At 39.2% G+C, this 26587-nt stretch overlaps 1 protein-coding gene across 1 annotated transcript in view; it reads left to right on the top strand.

The window, feature by feature from the left end:
- Window positions 1–26587, top strand: part of TAF1B (TATA-box binding protein associated factor, RNA polymerase I subunit B) — a 55579-nt gene that overhangs the window by 1281 nt on the left and 27711 nt on the right. Inside the window, 7 exon segments of the mRNA XM_005908428.3 lie at window positions 562–660; window positions 3872–3959; window positions 6039–6136; window positions 7841–7936; window positions 10064–10217; window positions 16186–16342; window positions 21573–21672. Coding sequence (XP_005908490.2) covers window positions 562–660; window positions 3872–3959; window positions 6039–6136; window positions 7841–7936; window positions 10064–10217; window positions 16186–16342; window positions 21573–21672 — 792 coding nt within the window.

A 26587-nucleotide genomic window follows, 5' to 3' on the forward strand; every position in this document is an offset into this window, starting at 1 on the left:
AGAACTCACCGTGAGCCTGTAGAGTTATGAGTAGGGATCTTGTCTGTTTTGCTCAACGTCACATCTCCAGCACCTAGTTAAGTGTCTAGAGCATACATAGTAGGTACTCCTTGGATTGCTGAATGACCAAATGGAAACTTGAAATAACCCTAATAAAACTCTGGTTCCTTTGTGGTGGGTTATGTGTTCTTAGTGTCCTGGAGGAAGTTCCACACGGTATGCTGTTTAAGTCTTCTCTGTACTTAAATCTCATCATCTTTTTTCCTCACAGCATTTTCAAGTTTTATTTACTCATCTTCCCCCACCCCCCACTTTACCCCTACCACCTTTTTTCTTCCCCTTCCCACACTGCGTGTTTTAGAAACATTTAATAGTTTAATTCCATTTCAAACTGCTCAGACGGAACTGCTCTTCTCCTTGTTTGTAGATAATAGTCTCTTTGGTATGTTTTCTATTTTCAGCGATTCTTTACTGATAGAGTAAAGTTGCAGGGAGGCCTGTAGGTGGAACTGCAGGGTTTAGGCGCCGTGTGTTAAATGTGATGTTCCTTTTCTCCCACAGAGAGAGTTCAGAGAGCGCTGCTCTCAGTGTGCCGCTGTTTCTTGGGGTCTTACTGATGAAGGCAAATATTATTGCACTTCTTGCCACAATGTTACAGAAGTAAGTAACAGGTCTCATTTATGAATTTGCTTGTGCTTTAAAAATTGCAATTTCAGCCTAATATATGGCATAGTACCCCCCCCTCGGCCCCGCCGCACCGCCAAATTGATCTATTTTTTATTACTAAGCAGTGCCCAAATACCAAGAATATAAGTCGTCCTCAAATGGTGACACAAGGGTTAAAGACTTTGTGAATTAGATTTAGGATGAGCTTCTGAAACTATCTTGGGCTATAAATATAATTGTTTTCCTGATTCAGACTGTATGGTATATTTATAAGGGGAAGTAATTAAACTTGCACTTGGAAGATGATAAATTTCTTTTCATTAGTTAGTACTTATTTAAGAGTTTTTAATGTGCCATGATAGCATGGAGGTTTGGAATATACAATGTTAGAGGACTATCCTGAGTACTGGAAATATACATTGTTATCATTATGTCTTTGCACAATGCCTTACACATCATGAGTGTTTTCTTATCCATTCATTCATTTCCTCCTCTTGACAATGTGTGAGACACACTATTATGCCTGTCTACAGGTGGGGCAAGTGGGCCTCATCAGGTGAGTGAGTTTGCCAAAGTCTCATGGCTAGAAAGTGTTAAGGCAGGATTTGAACCTGAGGCTTTTAATTCAAGCCAGCGTTCATTTAATTCCACCACACCTGCCTCTTAGGACAGAGGCTGACATCCTGTCCTGTGGGTCCGTGGTAAATGAGACTGCATTCACACAGGGAGTGCTAGGTCCTCTTCTCGTCACCACAACCCTCAGGACAGAACAACATAACCAAAATAATCCAGAGTGTGGACAGCCTGCTGTTGGGTGGGCTAAACACACCAGGAGTTTTCTCTCCGGAAGAGGGTTTGCTCAAAGTTTACAGAGCCAGGAAGAGCAGATATATTTATTACCTTTGCCCTGTAGTCCTCCGGGATTTTTGAGAAAAGTGGTTAATGTAGCTTGCAACTATCATTGAGACAGTCATTGTTCTTCATTCTGCTTCCCATTTGGTCACCCACAGTATTCATAAAATATGAACTCACTCGATGAAATTGTTGGGGTGATAATATGTTCATTACTTCATTTGTGGTGATGGTTTCATGGATATACATACACACACATCAGATCATACACTTTAAATATACGCAGTTGGGTCCTTTGCTTTGATGTTTGTTGAGGCATTAACAGTTTTTGGTTTTGTACCAGCAGTGCAAATGTAAACACGGTGAAGCAAGATGTGTATAATGGACTGTCATTAGCAGATGAAGACAGCATATACTTTTTTTGGAGAAATTAAACTATTAATACATTAACTAATTGCTTTCTTTTATTTGTCTTTGATAGTGTTTCTATTTATTTCTGTCTGATAAAATCTGCTGCAGTCAGTTTTTAACTTGAAAGATCCTAATACCAGTATTTCCACACTTGAAAGGTACCAGCTTTGTATGGAATAACCTGTCAAGAGTGGAGCATTCTGGACGGTGGGCACCATCTTCCTACAGGCCCAGAACCTATCTCAGTGCCTCCCGTGTGATAGACAGAGCTGTGTGTTGCACAACCTCAGTGGTTCTCTTGGCTTTATGGCACGTTCTTCAGATAGAAAAGGACGTGACTGGTGTGGGCTTGGTGTGCCAATGTTTAAATCCACCTGGTGGGAAATGGCTGGTGAGCTGTGGTTAGACCTACAGAGAGTGAAGGTTGTGGTACAGCTTTCTGTGTTTTTCTGCTCCTTTCATTGCCCCTCAACTTACTCTTGTATGTAATTTTCATTTTCTAGATACCCATCATCTGAAGGAAGGCCTTCTGAATTCATAAAGGAATTAGAATGTTATCTTGATTGATTTTATACAGGAAAAATATTTTCAGATCTTAAATCTGGTCTATGTATAGACATTCTTGCAAGTATTTTATGGGTATTTAATAAAGGTATAAGCTAAGATCGTGTGAGTTTAACAGATTTATATGATCGTAAGAGCAGATTTACTGTAGAAAATGTAGAAATGATGAAGATGAAAGCTACAATCACCAGTGAGCTCAACACACATTTCAGTAGCTTCCATTTAGTCTTTTATATGAGAGACTGTCTGTATATGAGAGGGGCAAGGGGATACGGGTGAGTACCCCCAATCTTGTGTGAATGTGTTAATTAACTGTATAAATAGTCCACAGTATAACCATTCTGTAATTAGTTACAGCTTCAGTCTGGGTATTTAGGTTTTTTTAACTTTTAGATATTTTGCATTTTGTCTGATTCTTATTTTAAGCCTTCCCCCGCCATCCTCCCCACCCCCCACCCCCACCACTCTTTATAAGTTTTACCTTTTTTTGTTGGATAATTGCTCTGGTGTGTGTTCTGAAATGTCTTACGTTCTCAGTGTGGCCAACCCCATCCACCAGAACGGCTTTGAATGTGGTTTCTGTGGAATACAGAGAGAATGTATTCCAAAAATCCTGTTGTTAGAGGCATTTCTTTTATTCTTAATGAAAGTTGAAGATAAATTCCATTCCAAATCTCTAGATTTAGACAAATACATAGGTAGTGTTCGCTCTTGGTTAAAAATCTTCACCTTTCCCCCATCACGTAGGGCTGATGCTTTTATTAATATATTTTGGTTGTGAGAGAACTGGAATCTTAGGTCCCAGCCCTTGAGAGCACTTGGAATTGAAGACTTTGGGGTGAACCGTACTCAGCAATAAGTCATTCTAAAATCTTACAGGTCTGATTAAGAATGAAAGTAGTACTTTTATAATTTTATAAAGCTGTTTTAGAGTATGATTCCAACACATAGAAAAGTAGGATGAAAGTAATCTGTGTGTAGCTCAGGCATTGCTGACTACAATAAATACAGAAATTATTTTAGTTTCAAAGTGGTTTGGGGTGGAGAAAAGGGTGAATAAATTTGACTTTAGGATTGATGTCAAACAATTAAAAACTGATTGAAAATAAAAGGTTATTCGTTTGACAGTAATTTATTTAGTATGTTTAAGACTGTTCTCCACACAGTTTTAGGTACTAAGAAGTTCTGAATCAGAAAATAACATAAAGGCTAACCAGAGTGTCCACTTTATCTAATTATCCCAAAGTGCTATGGTCATTGGTCCTGGCATCCACCGTCTGGTTCATTACACACCCCAGAGCATGCTTGGAAACACAGTCAAGGAGAAGTGAAGTTACCTGTGTGGTCTATTTTAACGGTCTGCCTCTGTTTCCTGCAGAGATCTAGGGAAGTTATAGACACTGGGGCTATTCCTAATACTAAAATACAAGCCATCAACCGGGGACTTAAAAGAAAACGAAAACTTGGTAAGCTCTTTCTTCATATGTGCTTGTATTTTTCAATCGTGTTTTCATTTTCATAATTTGGGTGTGTGCAATTGGAATTCTAAATAGATTCTAATGAAGTTGCCTGAATTTTAAGCCAAAATAGAATTAAAGTCGATAATTATTTTTGGTAAAATTGGAAGCAACTTCTTAAAGCATACCCATTTTTTATTCTGTTTATTATAGATGATTTGATTTTTCAGTGGTGCAACTACTATGCAAAAAATAATATTAGTCAAGGGAGCATATTTCTTTGTATCTGTTGGCATATGTTTCTCTATTCTGTATCTGTAATCTCTCATGATTTTCTGTGTTTTTAAAAAAAATTGCTTCTCTTCTGACATGTTTCAGCTATGGAGTTGTCAGGTTAGGCAAGTTAAATATGATACTCAGCTTTCAGAAATCCATTTCTCACAGTGATTTTGAACACACCCTTTTATAATAGGGAAAATTAATTTCCTTTAAAATAACCTCAGCATGGGTGTGCTTTGAAAGGCAATCTATTTCATTAATCCAGGGAGTACATATAATTAACAGTTATTGAGAAGAATCTGAGGTGAAGTTTAGTTGATGCTTTTTATTTCTGTGACTGATTGCCTAGAGCCAGATGCTCAGGTTTGAAATTAGGCTAAAGATAATGGCGGACTCTTCTACCTAAGGTAGCTTTAAGGATACACACGTGAAATATATAATATATATAAATGTTGGTGAAATAACTGCATGAAATACATTGCTGTTCTTAGATGAATAACAGAGAATGCCTAGATGCCAACTCATGTTCCTGTTTAAACTTTAGTAGTGACTGTTTTTATTAGGCTAAAACCTGGTTAATCTTAATTAAATTTAATTAGAATAAAACCTGATTAATTTGGGCTTGCCATCTAGGTAGTAAAAATTGTATAGTTTAAGCTTAAAGTGCTGAAAGAACATCAGGTGTTTCAAATTAAATGTTGAGAGTCTTATATTCAACCTCTTTGTCCTTACTTTCTTCATGTGTAAAGTAAGAGGGTAATACCATTTATTATAGAGAGTAGGAACCCAGACTCCGAATTTAAGATACAACTGTATTAGTTCGTCAGAACAGGGTGCATGAAGGAGAGAGCACACGTGGCTGGCTATTGCTTGGGGAGTTTAAACTCCCTCACCTTTGCAGGCTTCTTATTTTACTCCTATGCAAACTAAGACCCTTTCCAGAAAGTGAGTTAGTCAGCAGAGGTGGGGAGGCCTTGTGACACTGAGGTTAGGGAGGGGCACAGGAGCCCTGTGACTTTCTGCAGCGGGGAGGGCATCTTGGAGTCATAGCAGCAGACTTCAGAAGCATATTTTTTCAAAGAGTTGCAGTATTTGTCGACCTGGGAGGGGTAAAACTTAAGAGTCTTAACAGATTTGAGCATTTTCTTTTAACTGGTAGTTTTATTTAAGCATGTAGCTTTGTCCATTCCTTCAGAATCTCTTAAGACTGTTTTGAGGTTGCAAGAAAATAACCTATTAATACTTAAAATACATGGTGACTGGACCGAGTTCAATAAATCTTAGTTTCCTTGCTTTCAGTTTCACACTCGTACCTAGAACCGTCTTGATGAAAGGAGAAAGCTGTTGAGCAGTTCGTTTGCTTTGTGTGTTCTTGTTGTACGCCCTTTCCTGCGATCTTGGAGCTTCCCCTCTTTGCTTTAGTTCATTCATTCTCCAAATACTTATTGTTCCCTTTCTATGTGAGGTGGAACAGAGGAGTCGGAGGAGAAACAGTGGCTGAGTGTTGAGTATCCTTTCATTTAGGCTTCTGCTGGGCATTGTTCAGTACATTTATAAAACTTGTTTTCTTTTTTTAATGTGGTGACTAACCATTTTGCTGCCCTTATATTGATATTTCAGAAAAATTAAATTTACTTTAGCATTTGTGTATAGATTTGCCAGATTGGAAGCAAGAGTATAAGAATGGAAACTCTACTCAGGGATATGAAAAAATTCCAGCTGAAGTGTGTGAAACACAATTGTAACTGTGCAGTAGCATTGCATTTAGTAAGAAACTCAGATGTCTGAAGTCTGTCATTTGTCATTTAGAGAAAGGCTGGGATTGGTATGTGTGTGAAGGTTTTCAGCACATACTTTATCAACAAGCAGAAGCCTTACAGAGCCTTGGAGTAGGCCCAGAGTTAAAGGTAAGTCCATTTGAGTTCACATGTTAACCTTTCATTTTGTTGTTTGAAGAACAGTAGGCTTAGAGTGGAATTAATAGTAGGGTTATCAGTAATAGCACTTGGCCTATTAGAAACAATAATTTTTCTGATAATTTTTCTTTAATCCTTTTGCAAGACCAGTAATCCCCAAAATGTGTTCTCTAGGGTGTAAATAAGCAGTACATCCAAAAGAAAGTAAGAAAGGTTTTAGTCTTCAGATAATTAGGAAACGTTAGGTTAAAATAAAACAAACAACTTTGTGCACTTTTTGGTGCCTTTTATGTGTTAATGTGCTGTTTCATTTCCTAGGGGATGCAATGTGCAGTATTCACAATTTGAGAGTAAAATCCTCTGGTGTGTTAGGGGGTGAGATGGGGAGAGTAGCATTCATCAGGACTTCCAGAAAATGCACTTTGTGCAGTGATACATTAAATCAGTGGTTTTCAAACTTGAGTGTGTATCAGAATCAACTTGGAAGGCTTGTTAAAACAGATTGCTTGACCCCATTCCAGAGTTTCTGATAAGCAGGTCTGGAGTAGGGCCCAAGAATCTGCATTTCTAACAAGTTTCCAGGTGACGCTGATGCCGCTGGAGTCAGCTTAGTTGGAGAGAAGTTTCCATGTGTATGTGGAATGAGTGAAAGGACATTGTATAGCACTATGCTCATAAATGAAAACAAGAGCAAAAAGCGAAGGAAGAAAGATCAACTACTGAAGTCACCAAGAGAAGATCGGTAAAGCAGCCTTTGCTATTCAAAGCAATGAGTGTCTGCAGCAGGCAGGCAGAGTGACCCATAGGCCAGTGCATAGCCCAAGTGTGAGCCTTAACCTTGACAGCCATTGCTTAGGTAAGATTGCTGGTAGCCTGCAGGTTTGTGAATCTGGTTTCTCCTGGCATAGGTATCCGATGTATGAGTGTTTTTTAATAAATGGTTTCAGGTAGTTCCACCAAATAGCTTCAGTAGGGTTTACACCTATATAGCTTTCTATTGATACCTACTTCATCAAGATTAATCCTAAAAACAGTTTCTCTGAAATTAACCAATAAGTATGAGTGTTTAGACCTGACCAGCTAAATGGTACAGGAATGGTGTTATGATAACCCAGGCTCCAGAGTCAGAACTGACTCTATATCCTATTCATGGGTCATTTTGGTCATGTTACTCAGTGTGTTCAGTGGTAAAACATGAGCTAATAACTGTTTTGCAGGATTGTGTTAAAGCTTATGGATGCCTTGTGCCTAGTAGGTGATGAATAAATGGAAAAGCTGCTTTGTTTTGTTTTACTTTTGCTTGGACAGAGGGTAGGAGGAGGAAGGGGGTGTCAGTAGGTCACTAAATGCAATAGCAACTTTGCTCCTATCTAGAAGTGTAGTCACACATAAGTGACTTTCTTTCTCTGGATCTTAATTTACTTAACTTGTAAAAAGAAGGGATTTAACTAGGTGATTTTAAGGAACTAGTTCCTTCCTTTCCTAAAATCTAAGATTAGGAAGACTATATTCAGTGCTTCTCATACACCTGATACAGAAATGATAATTCTTTCAAGGAAATTTAAGTAAGAAAGGTAAGAATACATTTAGATGGAAGCAGTATGTAAAGTACAAGAGAATAGAGGTTCTGTGGTCTGGATGTGCCAGTATATTTTCATCAGAACCTGAAGCATTCTTGTTTCTCTTCCACATTAGAATGAAGTTTTGCATAATTTTTGGAAGCGCTACCTTCAGAAGAGCAAGCAGGCATACTGTAAAAACCCAGTTTATACCAGCAGAAGGAAAACTACGGTAAGTCACATGTCTGACAAGTGGGACCAAAAGACATATCTGGTGAGAGATAGAAATGAAGATGAGGTTCAGCCTTACCTGAATTATGGTTTTCAGAGGAGTTTCAGTGAAGAGGTTTCATTTATAGTCCAGAAGGACAGGGTCAGTGATGTAGGCATTGGATTTTTGACTTCTTATTTGACCAGTTGAAACATAAATTTGTGGTTAAGTTTCTAAATAGAAGTTTAAAGGAGTTTCTACCATTGTACTATTAAAAACTGTTTTGCAAATGTTATTCTTTTTGCTTGGAACACCTGCTTGCTTTACCTGGCATTTCAAGATTCAGCTCAGTTGTCATCTGGATCCTTCACCACCCCACCCCTGTCCATCAAAGCAGTTATGTTTTTAGCAGTTTGCTTTTCACTGCTTATTAAATGTGCCATGGATCATTTTGTTTGGAATAGGGGAGGATTCCACTGCTGGGAAATGCAGGTTTGATAAGCTTTGATGTGTTTTATGTGTGGTTCTTACTCTCTAGGACTGTCAAGGGATTCTGACTCTGTTTGACACACATTTGTTAAGAGCTTGGAAACTTGGCCCAGTGTTTACTTGTTTGGTTAGGGTCTCATAGGTTCCACACGCAGAGTTTAGTGAAAGAAATGAGACGTTTAGAAATTGCAGGAATGAAAAGTTTAGAAATAGCAGATGGAGCAGGAATAACGATAGTTCAGTTTTAAGCAGTAAGTTTGAGACAGCTATTGGACATCCAGGAGGAAATGTGGAGTCCTCAGATACACTTCAGTTCCGGGGGAGAGATCTGGACTGGAGATACAAATTTGGAAGTTGTCAGCTCACACTATAATCAAATCTAAAATACCACTGTTTGTAAGATGCACCATTATTTTTAAGTACCCCCAAGAAAAAAGAAAATGCTGCAAATTAAATTGTGCCATGACGCTGACTGTAAGATATTCCTGATTTCAGGGATGTTAAAATATGGAGATGGGGGAGTGCACATTAGAATTGAAAACAGTATACGTAGTAGATGGTATTTAAACTACAAGACCAGATAACATCCCTGAGGAGTAAAGACAGAGAAGAGGACCAAGACTGAGCTCTGAATATTCATTGAAAGGACCCAGATGCTGGGAAAGATTGAGGGCAAAAGGAGAAGGGGCCAACAGAGGATGAGGTGGTTGGATGGCATCAGTGACTCAATGGACATGAGTCTGAGCAAACTCCAGGAAGGACCAGGAAGCTTGGCATGCTGCAGTCCATGGGGTTGCAAAGAGGCGGACACAACTTAGCGACTGAACAACAGTGAGAGGTGGAATCAAGTGCACAGAGGGAGACGTTGCTGTAGATGGGAGCAGGGAAGGGCGCAGAGGCTGACAGAGGGCCGAGCATGTGGTGTGGGAGTTTCCTTAGGATTGCTTCAGTTTTCTCAGTCATCTCCATGTATCAGCCAGCTTTATGGTTCCCTGGCCCCTTGTGGGCTCACCTACCAGAGGGGATGTTCTTGACAGAAGAAACAAGCATTATCCTGTCCCTGGGTTCTTTTTTCTGTCTCATTCTCTGTGAGTTCCTTTAATATGAGCTTTATCTCCTCACAGTGAGATCAAGTTTCTGGCCTACATGACTGAGAGCATGGCTTTTTGACTGTGATCAGCTCCCCAAGTCATGTCAGTTAATGAGGCCTTTAGGTAGCTGGCCAGCTAACCTTTCTAAGAGACATTCTGACTGCTATTTCGGCGATACACTTGTGAAAAATTAAATCATGGTAAGAGATAATGTATGATTGTCAAGCCTTAGTGTGTCTAGAGTCATTATTGACACTTGATGTTTTTATTGGTGTTGATGCTAGAGCTATAGGAGAGGTGTTTACAGAGAGAACTAGGCCTGTTGTGTCTGCCTGTTTCTCTGCTCATGCTTGTTTGGCGTCCTTATCTGAGAAACATGGCTGGGAGCTGCTGAGGAGCACGTGCAGAAGTCTGGCTCTCTTGGTCTCAGGGACCAGGCAGATGACTGCAGGTCTCTAGAGTGGTTCCTTCTCTGGTGTTTCTGATGCTCAAGTATTGTTTACAGTTTGTGGAAATGAATTATGTTGTAATTCGATATAATCATAATTTATATTCTTTTACAAAACAGGTATTAGAAGATAATTTGAGCCATTCAGATTGGGAGAGTGAGCCTGAGCTGCTGAGTGACATGAGCTGTCTATCTTTTGCTGAGAGTGGAGCAGAGTCTCAGCCTGATGTCCGCACTCCAAAGCCTTTCCCCATCATCAAAGCATCACATTCAGGTAAAGATGACAAACTAACACTCTGGCTGTGCATCTTAGAAATAATGTAATGTAGTCCTGTCTCTTCATATTCCAAGGAAGGGAACTTGGCCTAGCAAGGAAGAATGATTTGTTGAATCATATGGCAAGGAGAAAGGTGAACTGAGTGAAATGTTAGGGCAGTTTTTAAAAAGGTACATTGTTTCCACATGAGCTTTTAGGTGTGATTTTTAAAGGGAACTAAACAGTAAGGCTTCCCAGGTGGCTTAGGTGGGAAAGAATCTACCTGTAGAAGACCAGGGTTTGATCTCTGCTGGGTCGGGAAGATCCCTTGGAGAAGGGAATTTCTCCCCACTCCAGGAGCTGTTCTTGAGAATCCCATGGGCGGAGGAGCCTGGCGGGCTACAGTCCATGAGGTGTAAAGAGTCAGACATGACTGAATGACTAACACTTTGACTTTTCAAGCAATAAGTAGATCCAAAAAGGAGGCTAACTCAAGTAAGATAGCTGTGGGCTCAGAGAAAAGTTGTAGCAGAGAACTAATAGAACTTAGCCATGTGGTAAGATAGACAGGAGTCAAAGATAAGCTGCCAGTTTCTCTGTGTACACTAACGCAGGCTGAATCAGATCACCATATTGTGTGTGTGTGTGTGTGTGCACGCATGTATGTCTTACTTTCTGGTTTAATTCCATAATTTAAAATAGATAAGGAGTGTCTTTAAGGTTACAGATACAGACCTTCTCCTCAGAGCATTTATTCATGATTTTAGTTGTTTCTACATTACTTTTAGAAACAAAAACAAAGAAACGTGGTGGAAAACAGAGAAAGATTTTATTATAGATTGTGAAGGTCTTGATGTGTGCTACTAGAGTTGTTTGGGAGACAGCCTGCAAACTTCATGGTGTTAGGAATTGTTGAAGTCTGCATTACGTGTGGTTATGTAAAATTTTCAACAAAACATTTCTAGTATGGACTGCTTCTTTGCAAGCCCCTCACCCTCCAGAGATTAAAAATTCCTTTTATCAGCATATCCATGTTTCTTTTTATTTTTTGTCATTTCCTTTTTTTTCCTTCAGCATATCTGCATTTCTTGATGGACTGCACAATGACATAGTTATCAAATAAGTTACATGTTGTGTCCAAAGAAGTTAGGTCGTAGGATAATTGGGCAGTGTGGCATGTGGGGTTTCCTTTTCCATGCCTCAGGCCACCTGACTCAAAAAATCTCAGAGAACTAGGACTCTGAAACCATCCAAGCCTTTTTAGTAAGACATCATGATTGTTTACCTATGTTAGGGATTTGCATGTTTGTTTCTTAGTAAATGATGATCCTTAGAGCTTTATTTTCATTTTTCTATTAAATGTAACTATTAAAACAACTCATTATTAATGCAAAACTATAAAATTCAGATATTCATGGGAATTCCCTGGCAGTCCAGTGGGTAGAACTTGGCCCTTCCACTGCTGGGGCCCAGGTTTAATCCCTCTTTAGGGAATTAAGATCCTGTAAGCTGTGTGGCCTGGCCAAAAAAAAAAAAAACAGATGTTCATAAAGAAAATAAACTCACGAGTTATTGTACCACCCCAAAATAACCACTATTACTGTATTCTTCTACATTTTAGATTTTTTATTCATATATATATAGAGAGAGAAAGCACGAGTTTTGTTTTCCAAAAATGTGAACTACTTCTTGATTCTTTAAATTTTTTTGATCAAAATTCTACATGCATGTTGATTCAAATAGATTTATAGGACTTGTTATACAAATAAAAATAAATTGCAGTCTACTATCTCCCTCAAATGTCCCGTTTCCCAGAGGCATTCATTTTCAACTTTTTTTAAATGCTGTATCGCTGTATCACATGCTTCTGTTATTACATCTTGATTTCTCGTTTTGCACATGAGTGATTAAATTCCCACTGTGGATGATGAAGCCTTAGCTCTTTCACTCATCCCTCACTGTCCCTCCCAACCCCCTGCCACATAATTACCAGTACACAATTATGAATTTCTCCTTCTCTAGCTTTCCAATATAATTTTTTGCTTGGTCAATTTTTTGGTGCTTAAATTGTAAATGTATATGAATATTCATCAGAGCTGAGTCATATAGCTTACTATGATTACTTTTTCTGTATATGCATTGGTTTTTCCAGAGTTGATAATTTGTTTGCTGCTGCTGCTGCTAAGTTGCTTCATTTGTGTCCGACTCTGTGTGACCTCATAGACGGCAGCCCACCAGGCTGCCCCATCACTGGGATTCTCCAGGCAAGAACACTGGAGTGGGTTGCCATTTCCTTTTCCAATGCATGAAAGTAAAAAGTGAAAGTGAAGTCCCTCAGTCATGTCCGATTGGATTGCCATTTCCTTCTCGAGGGGATCTTCCCGACCCAGGGATCAAATCCATGTCTTCTGCACTGGTGGGCAGATTCTTACCACTGAGCCACCTCGGAAGCCCAGATTACAGATTAGTAATAAATAAATAGAAAGCTTGCCTGGAGAATCCATGGACGGAGGAGCCTGGTGGGCTACAGTCCATGGGGTCACAAAAGAGTCAAATACAACTTAGTGAAACTATGAATCTATAATCTGTTACTAATGTATCTCCACACTTCCCCTCAATTCTGACAATCTCTCAATTCCTTATTCTGTCAATTTCATCTTCCATAATAGATCCTGGAACTTCTGAGCTGCTTTGATCGAGAATGATGTATCTCCAGACCTCTGTCTTGGGGATCTCTTTACCACCATCCCGAGAAGTCTGTCACCTGTCTGTGGTTAAATTTCTCATTTCTTTATCTCACTTCATCTTCTTTCTTGGTACACACCCTCAATTTGTGGAGCATCTTTTCTTATTTTGCTGAGAATATTAATGTTATTTCCCACTGATTTGAAGATTTGACGGTAAAGCGTCTTCCTACAATGCGGGAGACCTGGGTTCAATCCCTGGGTCAGGAAGATCTCCTGGAGAAGGAAATGGCAACCCATTCCAGTATTCTTTCCTGGAAAATCCCATGGATGGAGGAGCCTAGTAGGCTACAGTCCATGGGGTCACAAAGAATCGGACACAACTGAGCGACTTCACTTTCTTTCTTTGCCTTTTTATACTAGAGGGTTTCTTCAAGTGCTTAGCAAGCCTAAGAAGGCTAGTCCTGTTTAAGAATGGAGATTGAAAAGTTGATCGAAAGCTTTCTACCCACAGTAAGTCTTGTCACTTCTGCTCTGGTTTATTTTCTTGATGAACCTCCAGCATTGTCATCTTTAACTCTTTTACCCCTCAGCTGACCAGATTTTCCAGAAACATCTCTGAGGTTTTTTTTTTTTTGGAGGGTATAACCTCAACTGTCCTGGGAAATGGGTGGGAAGAAGGCCTCAGGGGAGGAGAGGGTCTCTGGAGGAGAAACTTCCTATTTTCGGGCAAGATTGGGGAGGAGCAGTCATTTGGCTGCATGGAGCTTGGGAAGGAGTCTGGGTGTATAACTTCTTAGTCAGGCTTCCAAGCAGTCCTCCTGGTGTTGGTCCTATTTCACACACTTTCCAGGGCTACCTGGTTTAACCAACTCCTGAGCCTTCCTTAGAGGTCCCCAGGGAAAATTACATTGATTTCTGCCTTCCCTACTGCTGGCTGTGAATTCAACTTTCTCAGCACTGCTAAGGCAATATTCACCTGTCCATTTGCTTTTCAGCTTTTAACATTTTATTGCTGTTATCTCTTTTTCCATGTTATTTGTTCTTGTATATATATATTTTTAAAATTAAAGTGGGACAAAACAGAAGCTAATGTGTTGTTTTCAATCTGCCATCTTAACTGGAAGTTCCTACATGTTTTTATATATGTAATATATAAAGAAGTTTTTAAAATAATATTTTATAGAAATCTGTGTCCCTGTATATTCTTTTAAAACCGTAGTCATCAGCCTTTAGCATCCACCGGAGGATGGTAGGGATGGAGGGCCGGTGAGCTCAATAATTTGCATCTCTACCGTGTTCTCAGGTGATGCTAATATACCTGGTCCAACAGCTGTACCTGGAGAACAGTCCAGTGCGTTTACACAAAGCATTGTGTACATTGTTATGCACTGTTTTCATTGCATGGAGTTAATTAAATTTCTATTCTAGTCACTTATGTTGTTTTAAATTGTTTTCTTATTATAAACAGTGTTGTCATAACACACCTTGACCCTGAACCTTTGCATGTTTTAAAAATCATTTCACTAAGATGAAATCTTGAAGTAGGGCTGCTAGACCATTGGTCACCAAATATTTATTGGGTTCCTTCTCCACCTGGAGCCTGTTCTGAGCTCTGTGGATGCCATGGTGAGCAATACTGTCTGTCTTCAAGCTCCATAGAGTGTCCTGGGAGGAGCTGGACAATAAATGCACATGTGAAAAAGAATAGGGCAGTTCCTGATAAATGCTATGAAGAAAGGATCTTCAGGATTTAGAAAAGGGGATTTTGAGGGATAAATAGGAGAGTTTTTGCTTAAGAAAACTTGGGAGTCTCTCAGGGTTATTCCTAGTCCCGCTTTTCCATCTACCCTCACTCCTGGCTTTAAACACCAGCTATATCCAACAGCTCTAAAATTCCTATCCTCTCAACTCTAGAATTTTATATTCAGCTGCCTACTCAGCATTTCCATTTGCATGTTTAATAAAGTCTTACACTTAACATGTGCAGGTCTGATATCTTGATTTCTCTGGTCAAGCCTGATCTTCTGCCTCCTTCCTTGTCTTAGTAAGTGACATCTCCATTCTTCTTCTTGCTCAGGCCCCAAAACCTTAGACTTCTACTTGTCTCCCCTTGTTGTCTCATACTTCACATCCAGTCCATCAGCAAGTCTTTCTGACTCTGCCTTCAGAATATGTCCAGGGTCCAGCTGCCCCTCACCATCTACAGGATCTCCACTCCAGCACGAGGACCCATTGCTGCAGACCTGGCATCATGGTCTCCTGTGTGCCGTCCCCTAATTCTATTCTTCATAGCAGCCAGAGTAACCTTTTAAAAATCATAAATGGGATTATATTGCTCTTCTGTTTAAAAGTTTCCCAAAAACTCTTATTATACTTAGTTGAAAATCTGAAAGACAGATCATGGCCAACAAAGCCCTTTAACAGTTTGGTTTCTTATCGTCTACAATTCTCTGTGGTCGTCTCCTGCCGCTCCCCCTCACCCATGGTGCTCTACCACACTGGCTTCCGTGCTGTTCCTTCAGGTTGACTCTGCTGATAGACTCTGTGTTCCTTCCCAGATCCTTGAGCCTTATTCTCTGATTTCAGCCAGGTCTCTGCTCAGGTGTCACCCTCCCCACAGGGCTTCTGGGACTACCCATGTGAAAAAGCACAGGTCTCTTCCCTTCCCATTACTCTGTATGCCCCTACATTGCTGTTTTTCCATGTTGCACTTAACCACTGTCTCTCAGGTTTTTTTTTTTTTTTGGTCATTTACTGTCCCTCACTACTAGTATGTGAGTTTAAGGAGAGATGAGATACTGTACAGTCATTTCCCCAGACCTGGAAGAGAGGCACAGAGTAAGATGGACAAGTATTTGTGGAATGAATGCACCGAGGATGAAATGATGCCGCGGGGGAGGACGCCCGGAGCATGGGAGTGGGAGAGGTGCTGCCTTAGCTATTTGGAGAGCCTGTCGGAGAAGGGGACAAAGGAATGACACGTTTTTGCTTCGCTTAGTAATTGTTTGTCCTTTTATTTATTTGAAAACTTGCTCCTGTTCACTACAAAAAATCCAGAAAAAACAGATCGCTCCTTAGACTCTCCACATACCCCACTCCCACAGAGAACTAGCACGTAACGTTTTGGCCAGTTTTCTTCCAAATCATTACTACCCTTTATTGCCAAGTTGCTCTGTGTAAAGATTCTATCAATAATTTTAAGATATTTAAAATACCTCTTTGGATTTTGCTGTTTTTCTTCTTTTCTTGTCCAAAATAGTTGCTTACGCTTAAAAAAAAATCTCCATTTGTCCCTTAAGAAACGACCTCTGTCTGTTCTGGGTCTCTTGATGGAGTGGAATATTCGTTGCGGAAGGAGAAGGGGGTCATGAAGATGAGTGTACCACGGACGCTAGCCTTCTGCTATCTGTCATTACTTTGGCAGAGAGAGACAATTACTCTTTCAGATCTTTTGAGGTAAGCTGGGCCTCTTACGATGATGCTTTTGCTGATTATCTGTGTGACAGCCTGTGGATATTTTGGATTTTACCAGGAGGCTTCAATTAAGGAAGGGAAAGATTAGGTAGTCTGAATTCTGACTCTGAAATGTAATTCTCCCTGGGCTAAGAATTCATCTCCTGGGTTTCCTTATTTATATAGTGGAAATAATACTATTTATTTTACTTGGGGTATTAGAGAATTTATCATTCAATGTGAATAAAATGCTTTGAAGGTGAAAAGTGACATTTAAGTACCTGCACAGTATTATTAAGTATTTTTCATTTTTAAGAGAGAAGATGAATAGATGACCTTCACATGGCAAATAGTAGTAGTAGTTATACAAAAGCATACCTTGGTGTTGTTAAGAGCTAAAAGGTTGTCTGTGTTTATAAGCTAAAATGGAAAACAAAGCTATTAGAAGAACCTGTTATGTGGATAGTTAGCATGTACAGTTTTCAAGATTATCTGCAGGGTTTTATAGGTAATGAATAAATTATGGTATGGTATGTAAGAATTTCTCATTAAGTAGAAGATGTACCACAGTCATTAATGTGTTCATTTTTCCTTGCTCATTATGTGTTCTAAATAATAACATTTGAGTTTCTCAGTGTGTGGAGTGATTTTCAGAGAATAGATTTGGAACCAGAACCCTGGGTTCGAATCCTGGTTCTATCACTTACCTACTATAGGACCTTGAGTAAGTTATTTAATTTCTTTCTGCCTCTGTTTCCTCATTGGTAAAATGAGGTTACTAATAATATCTGCCTCAGAGAGTTGAAACTACTTTCAGTGCTTAGTACCACATGAAAAGCACATCGTACCTGGTGCATAACAAGAACTCAGTTCTAGTGATTGTTGTTTATGTTTTCTTTATCGTCATCATCATCACTGGCACTAGGCCCTTTGATTAAATAAAGTGCCTCCAGTAAATGAGAATAGTGCCTTTGAATTTGGCCACATCAACCAAATAACAAGGCTTTTCTCAGATGTGATTAACTTGACATGCAGATAGTCCATGATTCAGTGAATTTTACTGTTACGTTAAAACCTCATCTTGTTCTGTCCGCCCTCCTTGGTGATCTCACCCTTCCCCAAGGCTCTAATTACCATCTGTACGATGACGACTCCCAGATCTGGATTTCCAGCCCAGACTTGTCTAGTGAGGGCCAGACCCATATATTCACATAATCGGCTGCCTGCTGGATACTCCTTCATCATCTTTCTCCTCAGTTCATCTCTTCCTCCACTGATTGCCTTCTTCACGAATACCCTGTTTCATCTCATACAGGCACCTGAGACCCATCCTTGGATCTTTCCTCTCTCTGCATGTAGTTTAATCAATATGTCCTCTCGATTGTACTTCCAGAATAACTCTGAGAACCATGTTTCCCCCATTCCCTCTGTCTCTGTCTTCACCTGGATTACTTAGCCACCTCCCAGGTGAATCTTGTGCCTCTCCTGTCCATTTCCTCCTGGTAACCTGAAGGATCTTACAGGAAGGATCGCGTCACTGGGGCTGGATGAAAGCGTAGCTATTCTATACAAGGCAATCTGTAAGTGGGTAACAAAACTCCCCGAGAAATCTAACCAGGAAGAAATAATAGTTACCCAGAAATAATAGAGAAAATTATTTGCCCAAAAATTCTTCTCAGGGAGAATATTTTATGTGGTTGGAGGGATGGGATAAGATCCTACACGTTTGTCTGTCTCTCTTCCCCTCTTCTTCTGCCTCTCTCCTCACCCCTCTGTCTCCCTCCTTTTTCCCTTGCTTTTCCTTGCTTCCCCCTCCAAGGGGAATTGTAAACTGCCTTCAAGAAGATTAGATCTAGTTAGCTGGAGGGCTTTTATTTTGTTCTGTGGGACATGTAAGTTTGAGACCTGGTTTAATTGCTTGAAGGAGTAGAAGAAAGACTTTACCACTCTCTCCTGCTTTTCTTGGAAAAGAGCTCTAAGTCACAGGTTCTCAAAGTGTGGTCCTGACCAGCAGCATCAGCAGCTTCTGGGAATTTGTTAGAAAGGCAAATTCTTGGACCCATTCTAACCTTCTGAGTCAGAAACTCTGGGAACAGGGCCTGGTAATCAATCTCTGTTTTAATAAGCCGTCTGGGGATTCTAAGGGATGCCAAAGTTTGAGAACTATTATTGCTACACCCTGAATAAACTATTTAAAGAACATTGATTTGAAGGGCCTACATTATTAGCCTTTCCACAATACCCATGTATCTTATACTGATCCTGTATATCACTTCTCTGTTAAATCCTTTAGCAGCATCCTCCTTAGATTAATTCATAACCCTTGAGGAGCCTTTAAAGGACCCTGTACTTAATAATTATAATTAAGTAAAAACAGCCAACATATATACATTCCACAAATATTCGTTGAATATCTACTATTGGCAGGTGTTGTTCTAGAGTCCAGACCCTTGAAATACATTTGTGAACCATATAGATAAAGTCCCTGCTCTCCTGAAGTTTAAGACTAGAGGAGAGGACAGATAAGCAAATACATAAATAAGTGAATCAGACAAGGGAATGCTGTTCAGAAGATTTAAATAGGGTGATGTGATAGAGAATGACCAGATGGCTACTTTATTTATTTTTTTAATTTTATTTTTGAACTTTACAATATTGTATTGGTTCTGCCATATATCGAAATGAATCCGCCACAGGCATACACGTGTTCCCCATCCTGAACCCTCCTCCCTCCTCCCTCCCCATACCATCCCTCTGGGTCGTCCCAGTGCACCAGCCCCAAGCATCCAGTATCGTGCATCGAACCTGGACTGGCGACTCGTTTCATATATGATATTATACATATTTCAATGCCATTCTCCCAAATCATCTCACCCTCTCCCTCTCCCACAGAGTCCAAAAGACTGTTCTATACATCAGTGTCTCTTTTGCTGTCTTGTATACAGGGTTATTGTTGCCATCTTTCTAAATTCCATATATATGCGTTAGTATACTGTATTGATGTTTTGCCTTCTGGCTTACTTCACTCTGTATAATAGGCTCCAGTTTCATCCACCTCATTAGAACTGATTCAAATGTATTCTTTTTAATGGCTGAGTAATACTCCATTGTGTATATGTACCACAGCCTTCTTATCCATTCATCTGCTAATGGACATCTAGGTTGCTTCCATGTCCTGGCTATTGTAAACAGTGCTGCGATGAACATTGGGGTACATGTGTCTCTTTCAATTCTGGTTTCCTCAGTGTGTATGCCCAGCAGTGGGATTGCTGGATCATAAGGCAGTTCTATTTCCAGTTTTTTAAGGAATCTCCATACTGTTCTCCATAGTGGCTGTACTAGTTTGCATTCCCACCAACAGTGTAAGAGGTTTCCCTTTTCTCCACATCCTCTCCAGCATTTATTACTTGTAGACTTTTGGATTGCAGCCATTCTGACTGGGGTGAAATGGTACCTCATAGTGGTTTTGATTTGCATTTCTCTGATAATGAGTGATGTTGAGCATCTTTTCATGTGTTTGTTAGCAGATGGCTACTTTAGATGGGTTATTAGGGAAGGCCTCAGTGAGAAGGTGGAATTTAAATTGCACTCTGAATGAAAATAAAACCAGCTGTTGAGTATCAGAAGTACTAGCATTCCAGGTAAAGAGAGTTTGCTAGTGCCAGGCCCTAAAGCGGTTGCAAGCTCTGTATTATCCAGGAGCAGAGGAGGCTGATGTGATGGGATTGCGAATTTGAAGGAGTAGGAGGAAGATGAGGGCAAGGAGATAATAAACAGGACCAGACATAGGTCTTTGTAAACCAAGTTAGGAGTTTGGATTTTTTTTTTTTTAAGTATAATTTATATACAATTCACCCTTTTAAAGTATACAAGTCAGTGGTTTTCAGTATATTCGCAGGGTGTGCAGCCATCACCTCTATTTCCTGGATATATTCATCACTCCAAGAGGAAACCCCATACCCATCAGAAGTTTGCCTTTAAGTGTGATAGTAAGCCACCAAAGAGTTTAACAGGAAAGACATGATCTGATCTGGTTTATGTTTTCAAGATTGTTCAGGCAACTATGAGGAAAGTGGATTCTAGGTAGACACGAGTGGAAGCAGAGAGACTGGGTGGTCTTTTCTATACTTAGAACAAGAAGAGGTAGTGGCTTGGACTAGGGTGGCGGTGATAGAACTAGAATGAAGTGAAGGGGTTCCGGATATGTTTTCTGAGTGGACACAACTTAACTCTAATGCAGTGCTGCTTAAACTGCCTGTAATGAATAACTAGTTTGTTAAATGTCAGTCTGTCACAGATTGAAGCTTTTGGAAAGTAAGATAGTATTATAAGTAGAGATAGTATCTCCAGGGGTCATGACTGGAGTATTGGTTTCTTGGTTAGGAGGGGCGAATGAGACACTGTCAGTCTACCCCACTGCTCTTTTTTTATCCCTGTTTTTCTTTTTACCATTTCCTCCTACCTAACATACTGTATATTTCACTTATTTGTTTTGTCATCTTTATCTTCTCAGTGCAATGTAAACTCCATGGGAACAAGAATATGTTTTTGTTTTGTTCGCTGCTGTGTCTCAAATAGTGTTGGGTATATATTATTGGACTTGAGAAATTTCTGTCCAATGAATGAATGACTTGTAGATAAGTATGTATGAATACTTATTTATATTTATGTGCTAACTTCTTCAAACTCAGTAATTTACTCAAAATAGTTGACCAGTTACTATGTACCAGACATTGAGACAGTGGTAAACAAGTGTTTCTTTAATTGTTCTTCCAGTGACAGGTACTTACCGTGTACTGTCATAGGTACTGGGGACCAAATGGTGGGCAAGGAGGTATTCTAACAAGGAAAACAGAGATCAAAAGGTCTCCCTGAAGAAGTGATTTAAAAGATGAGTAGAAACTAATCACGTCAGAGAAACTAGGGATAGACAGAAGGAATGCCATATCTACAAGCCTGGTAAATTGGCAAATAAGATAAACACACCTTTTAGAAATATTTTATCTATTTGGGCAGAAACAGAAGGGATTATTAGATAATCAACTAAATCTTGTCTCTGCACAAGGGAATAGAAATACAGATATTTTCAGGTTAATTATTCTTAAATCTATTTGAGATATACAGTATACTCAACTGCTTCTTACCTTGTCTTGGAAATATAACATTTTCCCCTCTTTTGTTTACTTTGCCAAATCAGTACATATCTTATATTGAAACTTTTTCAAAAATACAGATTTGTTGAAGAAGAACATATTCCTTACATACATGCTTTTCAGCATTTTCCAGAAGAGATGAAATTATATGGACGTGACAAAGGAATCTTTGCCATAGAGGTAAATTATTTTCTTTTTTACTTTGTAGTCACTTATGAGACATTAGAGTAATTGGTGATTTATATTCGTCTCCTGATTTACTATTTCATGTTGAAGTTTAAAAAAGTCATCCACTTTTTGTTCTATTCAAATATGGAACAGTGATCATATCTTAATAAAGAGTAGAACTATTATTTGTATTTTCTTTTTGTGGTTTCTTCATTGTTTAGGCTGTTCTCAGAATACAGCTTTAGTGTGAGACGTGTGCACTGCCAATAAGTGTACTGTTGAGACGAAATTTCAGAAATATAGAGAACTTGAACTAATTTCAAATTTAAAAAAACAATGTATGTTGTTATTATTTGCTCACTTTGTTGCTGTGGAGGAAAGAACTGAAAGTGACTATGTTAGGGCTTCCCTGGTGGCTCTGATGGTAAAGAATCTCCCTGCAGTGTGGAAGACCCGAGTTCAATCCCTGGGTCAGGAAGATCTCCTGGAGAAGAGAATGACAAACCACTCGAGTATTCTTGCCTGGAGAATCCCATGGACAGAGGAGCCTGGCGGGCTGTAATCCATGTGATTGCAGAGTCAAATACGACTGAGCGCCGGCACTTTTGTTTTGAGAGGCACTATTTTAAGTCCTTTGTTTACATTCGTCCTCCTCTAGCTCTCTTTTCATGTTTCCAGTGGAAGATCTTCTGTTCTTTTAATTATGAGTCTTTATCACTATTTATAGTACTCAAAGGTTATATTCCCTTTGTTCTTCATCAGGTTTTCAGGGTACTAAATATTAATATTAAATATTATCCTGCATTTGCCCACTTAAGGAATTCTTTTCATAGGCTTTCTTAACCTTCACAGGCTTCACGTTGTTTTCAGTTTATTTAAGAGACATTTATGATCCTTACTAAACCTCTGCATGAGTATGGTTCACCATCTTCCCAAATTATACATGTGAGTAAACACCTCAGAGTGAAGTGTTAGTCGCTCAGTCGTGTCCAATTCTTTATGATCCCATGCACTGGAATTCGCCAGACTCTTCTGTCCATGGGATTCTCCAGGCAAGAATATCGGAGTGGGTTGTCATTTCCTTCTCCAGGGGATCTTCCTGACCCAGGGATTGAACCCGGGTCTCCTGCATTGCAGGCAGACTCTTTACTGACTGAGCCACCAGGGAAGCTCAAACCCTTCAGAAGGTAGAATTGTTTGCCAAGATCATTGTACATAGTAGTCTCAAACTCGAAGTACAGCCTTCTGTTCTTTTCCCACCCCCCTCATTATGTTTTGTATTGTATAGTTTCTATGGTGATGTCTTCAAATTCACTGATCTTTACTTCTTGAATTTGTAATCTGCTGTTTTTTTCATTTCAGATTCCATGATTTTCATTTCTAGAAATTCCATTTTAGCCTTATTTTTAATTTTCTCGCTATGTTTATGTTTTCTTTTTCATCCTCCAGTTTATTGACAGTATTTGCAGTAGATGTTTGAAGGTTCTCATCTATGGATTCTGTTACCTCTGAGGCTGTTGACTGGTTTCTCTCCTGATTGTGTGGCATGTTTTCCTGCTTTCCATGCCTGGTGGTTTTGATTGGATGCAGACAGTTTGAATTTTGTGTTGATGGATACTGGATTTTTGTTCTGGTGTATGATTAGGTAGCTTGGATATCAGTTTGATCATTTAAAAGCTTGTTTTCAAGCTTTTTTATGGCTGTTCCAGAGCCTTTATTCTTGGACTAACTTAGCTCCTCCTACTAAGTGATGTCCCTCTGAAAGACTTTACCTAGTGCCCCCACTATTATGAAGCCTCTCCACTCCAGCTGGTGCCTTTTCTGAGCTCTGAGAATTGTCTGGATTCATTGGGGGAAAAGATCCAGTGATTTTTTTTTCTCCCCTGGCCTCAGGTTTTGGTTTTTTTTTTTTAAGCATGCACAGTTTGGTACTCAGCCAAAGACTTGAGAGGACCGCTTTGCAGACCTCCAGAGTTCTCTGTGCATCTGCATCCTCACTCTTACTCTGTCTGCAAATTACAGCCACCCCAGCTTCCAGGAACTCTAATCCCTCTCTAACTCAGCGAGAACACGGGGCTCTGTTTCATTCCCTGCTCCCTGCACTGCTGGTTGCAGACTGCCTCTAGGCAACATCCTGCAGCCATTTGTTTCTCTTTCAGGGCATATCATCCTGTGCTTCCTGTTTTCTAATGCCTGAAATTGTTTCATATATTTTTTCTTAAAAAATTTATTTATTTATTTACTGTATCGGGTCTTAGTTGCAGTAGGCAGGATCTTCGTTGCATCTTGTGGGGTCTTTTGTTGCAGTACATGGACTCTGGTTGGGGCATATGGGCTCAGTAGTGCGTGCAGGCTCTCTAGTTCTGGGCCGAGGCCCCAGAGCGCACGGTCTCAGTTGTTGCGGCACCTGGGCCTTTCAGTGGTGCTGGCTTCGGTAGTTGCAGCGCTCAGGGCATGTGAGATCTTAGTTCCCCAAATAGGAATCAAACCTGCATCCGTACATTGCAAGGCAGATTCTTAACCACTGGGCTACCAGGGGGAAGTCCCCTTATATATTTTTTCCAATTCTCTGTTTATCATGGGAAGTCAATTCCGAAAGTAGTTAGTGCTTTAAGGGCAGAAATAGAAGTGTTCCAAATACTACTTTTTAGACATTTAGAAATAAAGTCAATATTCAGATGCTTTTTAGCTGATTGTTACCTAAACAGTTCTTTCTTGAATGCCTGAAAGTATCCAATTGCTCATTTATTCCTGGATTTTTTTGAAAATTATCATCTCTATTCACAAATATTGTCTAATCTTTGCTTCTGAATTTTCTACCAGCTGGACCATGTTATTGGAGGATCATGTTTATAAACTTTTGTTTATACAAAATTCTCACCCTAATAACAATCTCTTTTGTTGACTAGTTTTAAATTAATCTTGAGTGAGGAGGCAGGAGTAAAAGAGGGTAATGATGTCTTATAGAGATTTTGATAGAAAGTATAAGCTTAAAATAAAATGAGACTATATCTGGATAACAATAACTATTGCACTTTGCCTTTTTCACTTGTATCTTAGAGAGCTTTTTCTTTGGAGGAATTAGCCTCTCTCTCTCTATATATATATATATTTTTTTTTTTTAATTGGAGGATAATTGCTTTACAATGTTGTGTTGCTTTCTGCCATTCAACAGTGTGAATCAGCCGTAAGTACACGTGTCCCTTCTCTCCTGAACCTCCTTCCCACCCCCATCCCACTCCTCTAGGTTGTTGCAGAGCACTGGGTTGAGCTCCCTGTGTTACACCGCAACTTCCCACTAGCTATCTGTTTTACATACAGCAACATATATGTTTCAGTGTTACTGTCTCAATTTGTCCCTCCCTTTCCTTCCCCCACTGTGTCCACAAGTCTGTTCTCTGCCTCTGTGTCTCTCTTCCTGCCCTGCAAAGAGGTTCATCAGCACCATTTTTCTAGATTCCATATATATGCATTAATATACGATATTTTTTTTCTCTTTCTGACTTACTTCACTCTGTTAAAAGGCTCTAGGTTCATTCACCTCACTAGAACTGACTCAAATGTGTTCGTTTTTCTGACTGAGTAATATTCCATTGTATATATGTACCACAACTTCTTTATCCATTCATCTTTTGATGGACATCTAGGTTGCTTCTGTGTCCTAGCTATTGTAAATAGTGCTGCAGTGAACATTGTGGTACATGTTATCTTTTTCAATTACGGTTTTCTCAAAGTATATACTCAGTAGTGGAATTGCTGGGGCATATGGTAGTTTTATTCCTAGTTTTTGAAAGAATCTCCATACTGTTCTCCATAGTGACTGTATCAATTTACATTCCTACCAACAGTGCAGGAGGGTTCCCTTTACTGCACATCCTCTCCAGCATTCATTGTTTGTAGATTTTTTGATTATGGCCATGACCAGTGTGAGGTGATACCTTATTGTAGTTTTGATTTGCATTTCTCTAATAATGAGAGATGTCGAGCACCTTTTCATGCATTTATTGGTCATCTAAATGTCTTCTTTGGAGAAATGTCTGTTTAGGTCTTCTGTCCATTTTCTGATTGGGTTGTTTGTTCTGGTATTGAGCTGCTTGTATATTTTGGAGATTAATCCTTTGTCCATTGATTCATTTGCAGTTATTTTTCCCATTCTGAGGGTTGTCTTTTCATTTTGTTTATGGTTTCTTTTGCTGTGTGAAAGCTTTAGAGTTTAATTAAGTCCCATTTGTTTTTATTTCCATTACTCTAGGAGGTGGGTCATAGAAGATCTTTCTGGGATTTATATCAAAGAGTGTTCTGCCTATATTTTCCTCTAAGAGTTTTATAGTCTCTGATGATTACATTTAGGTCTTTAATCCATTTTTAGTTTATTTTTGTGTATTTAGTTTTATTTTGTGTATAGTTTATTTTCCTAACAAGGAAGTATTCTAATCGGTTGATTCCTTCAGCTCCATTTTACTTTCTCAAGATTGCTTTGGTTGTTCAGACTCTTGTGTTTCCATACAAATTATCAGATTTTTTTGTTCTAGTTTTGTGAAAAACGACATTGGTAATTTGATAGGGACTGCATTGAATCTGTAGATTGCTTTAGGTAGTAAAGTAATTTTAACAATATTGATTCTTCCAATCCAAGAACATGGTATATCTTTAGAGAGCTTTTTTTTTAAAATAAACTTTTATTTGGGAATAGTTTTAGATTTATAAAAAAGCTGCAAAAATAAAAATATATCCTTTACCCAGATTCAAGTGTTATTACTATTTTATCCTACAGTTTTATTCTTTGTGCTGTTCTATCACTGTATCTATCTCTGCAATTCTATTTCTGAATCATTGAGGGTAAGTTACATTTATATGGCACATCATCCCTAAATATTTTAGTGTATATTTTCTAAGAATAGGGATAATCTCTTCAGTTCAGTTGAGT

Source organism: Bos mutus, chromosome 11 (genome assembly GCF_027580195.1).
Source record: "Bos mutus isolate GX-2022 chromosome 11, NWIPB_WYAK_1.1, whole genome shotgun sequence".
Taxonomy (NCBI): Eukaryota; Metazoa; Chordata; class Mammalia; order Artiodactyla; family Bovidae; genus Bos; species Bos mutus.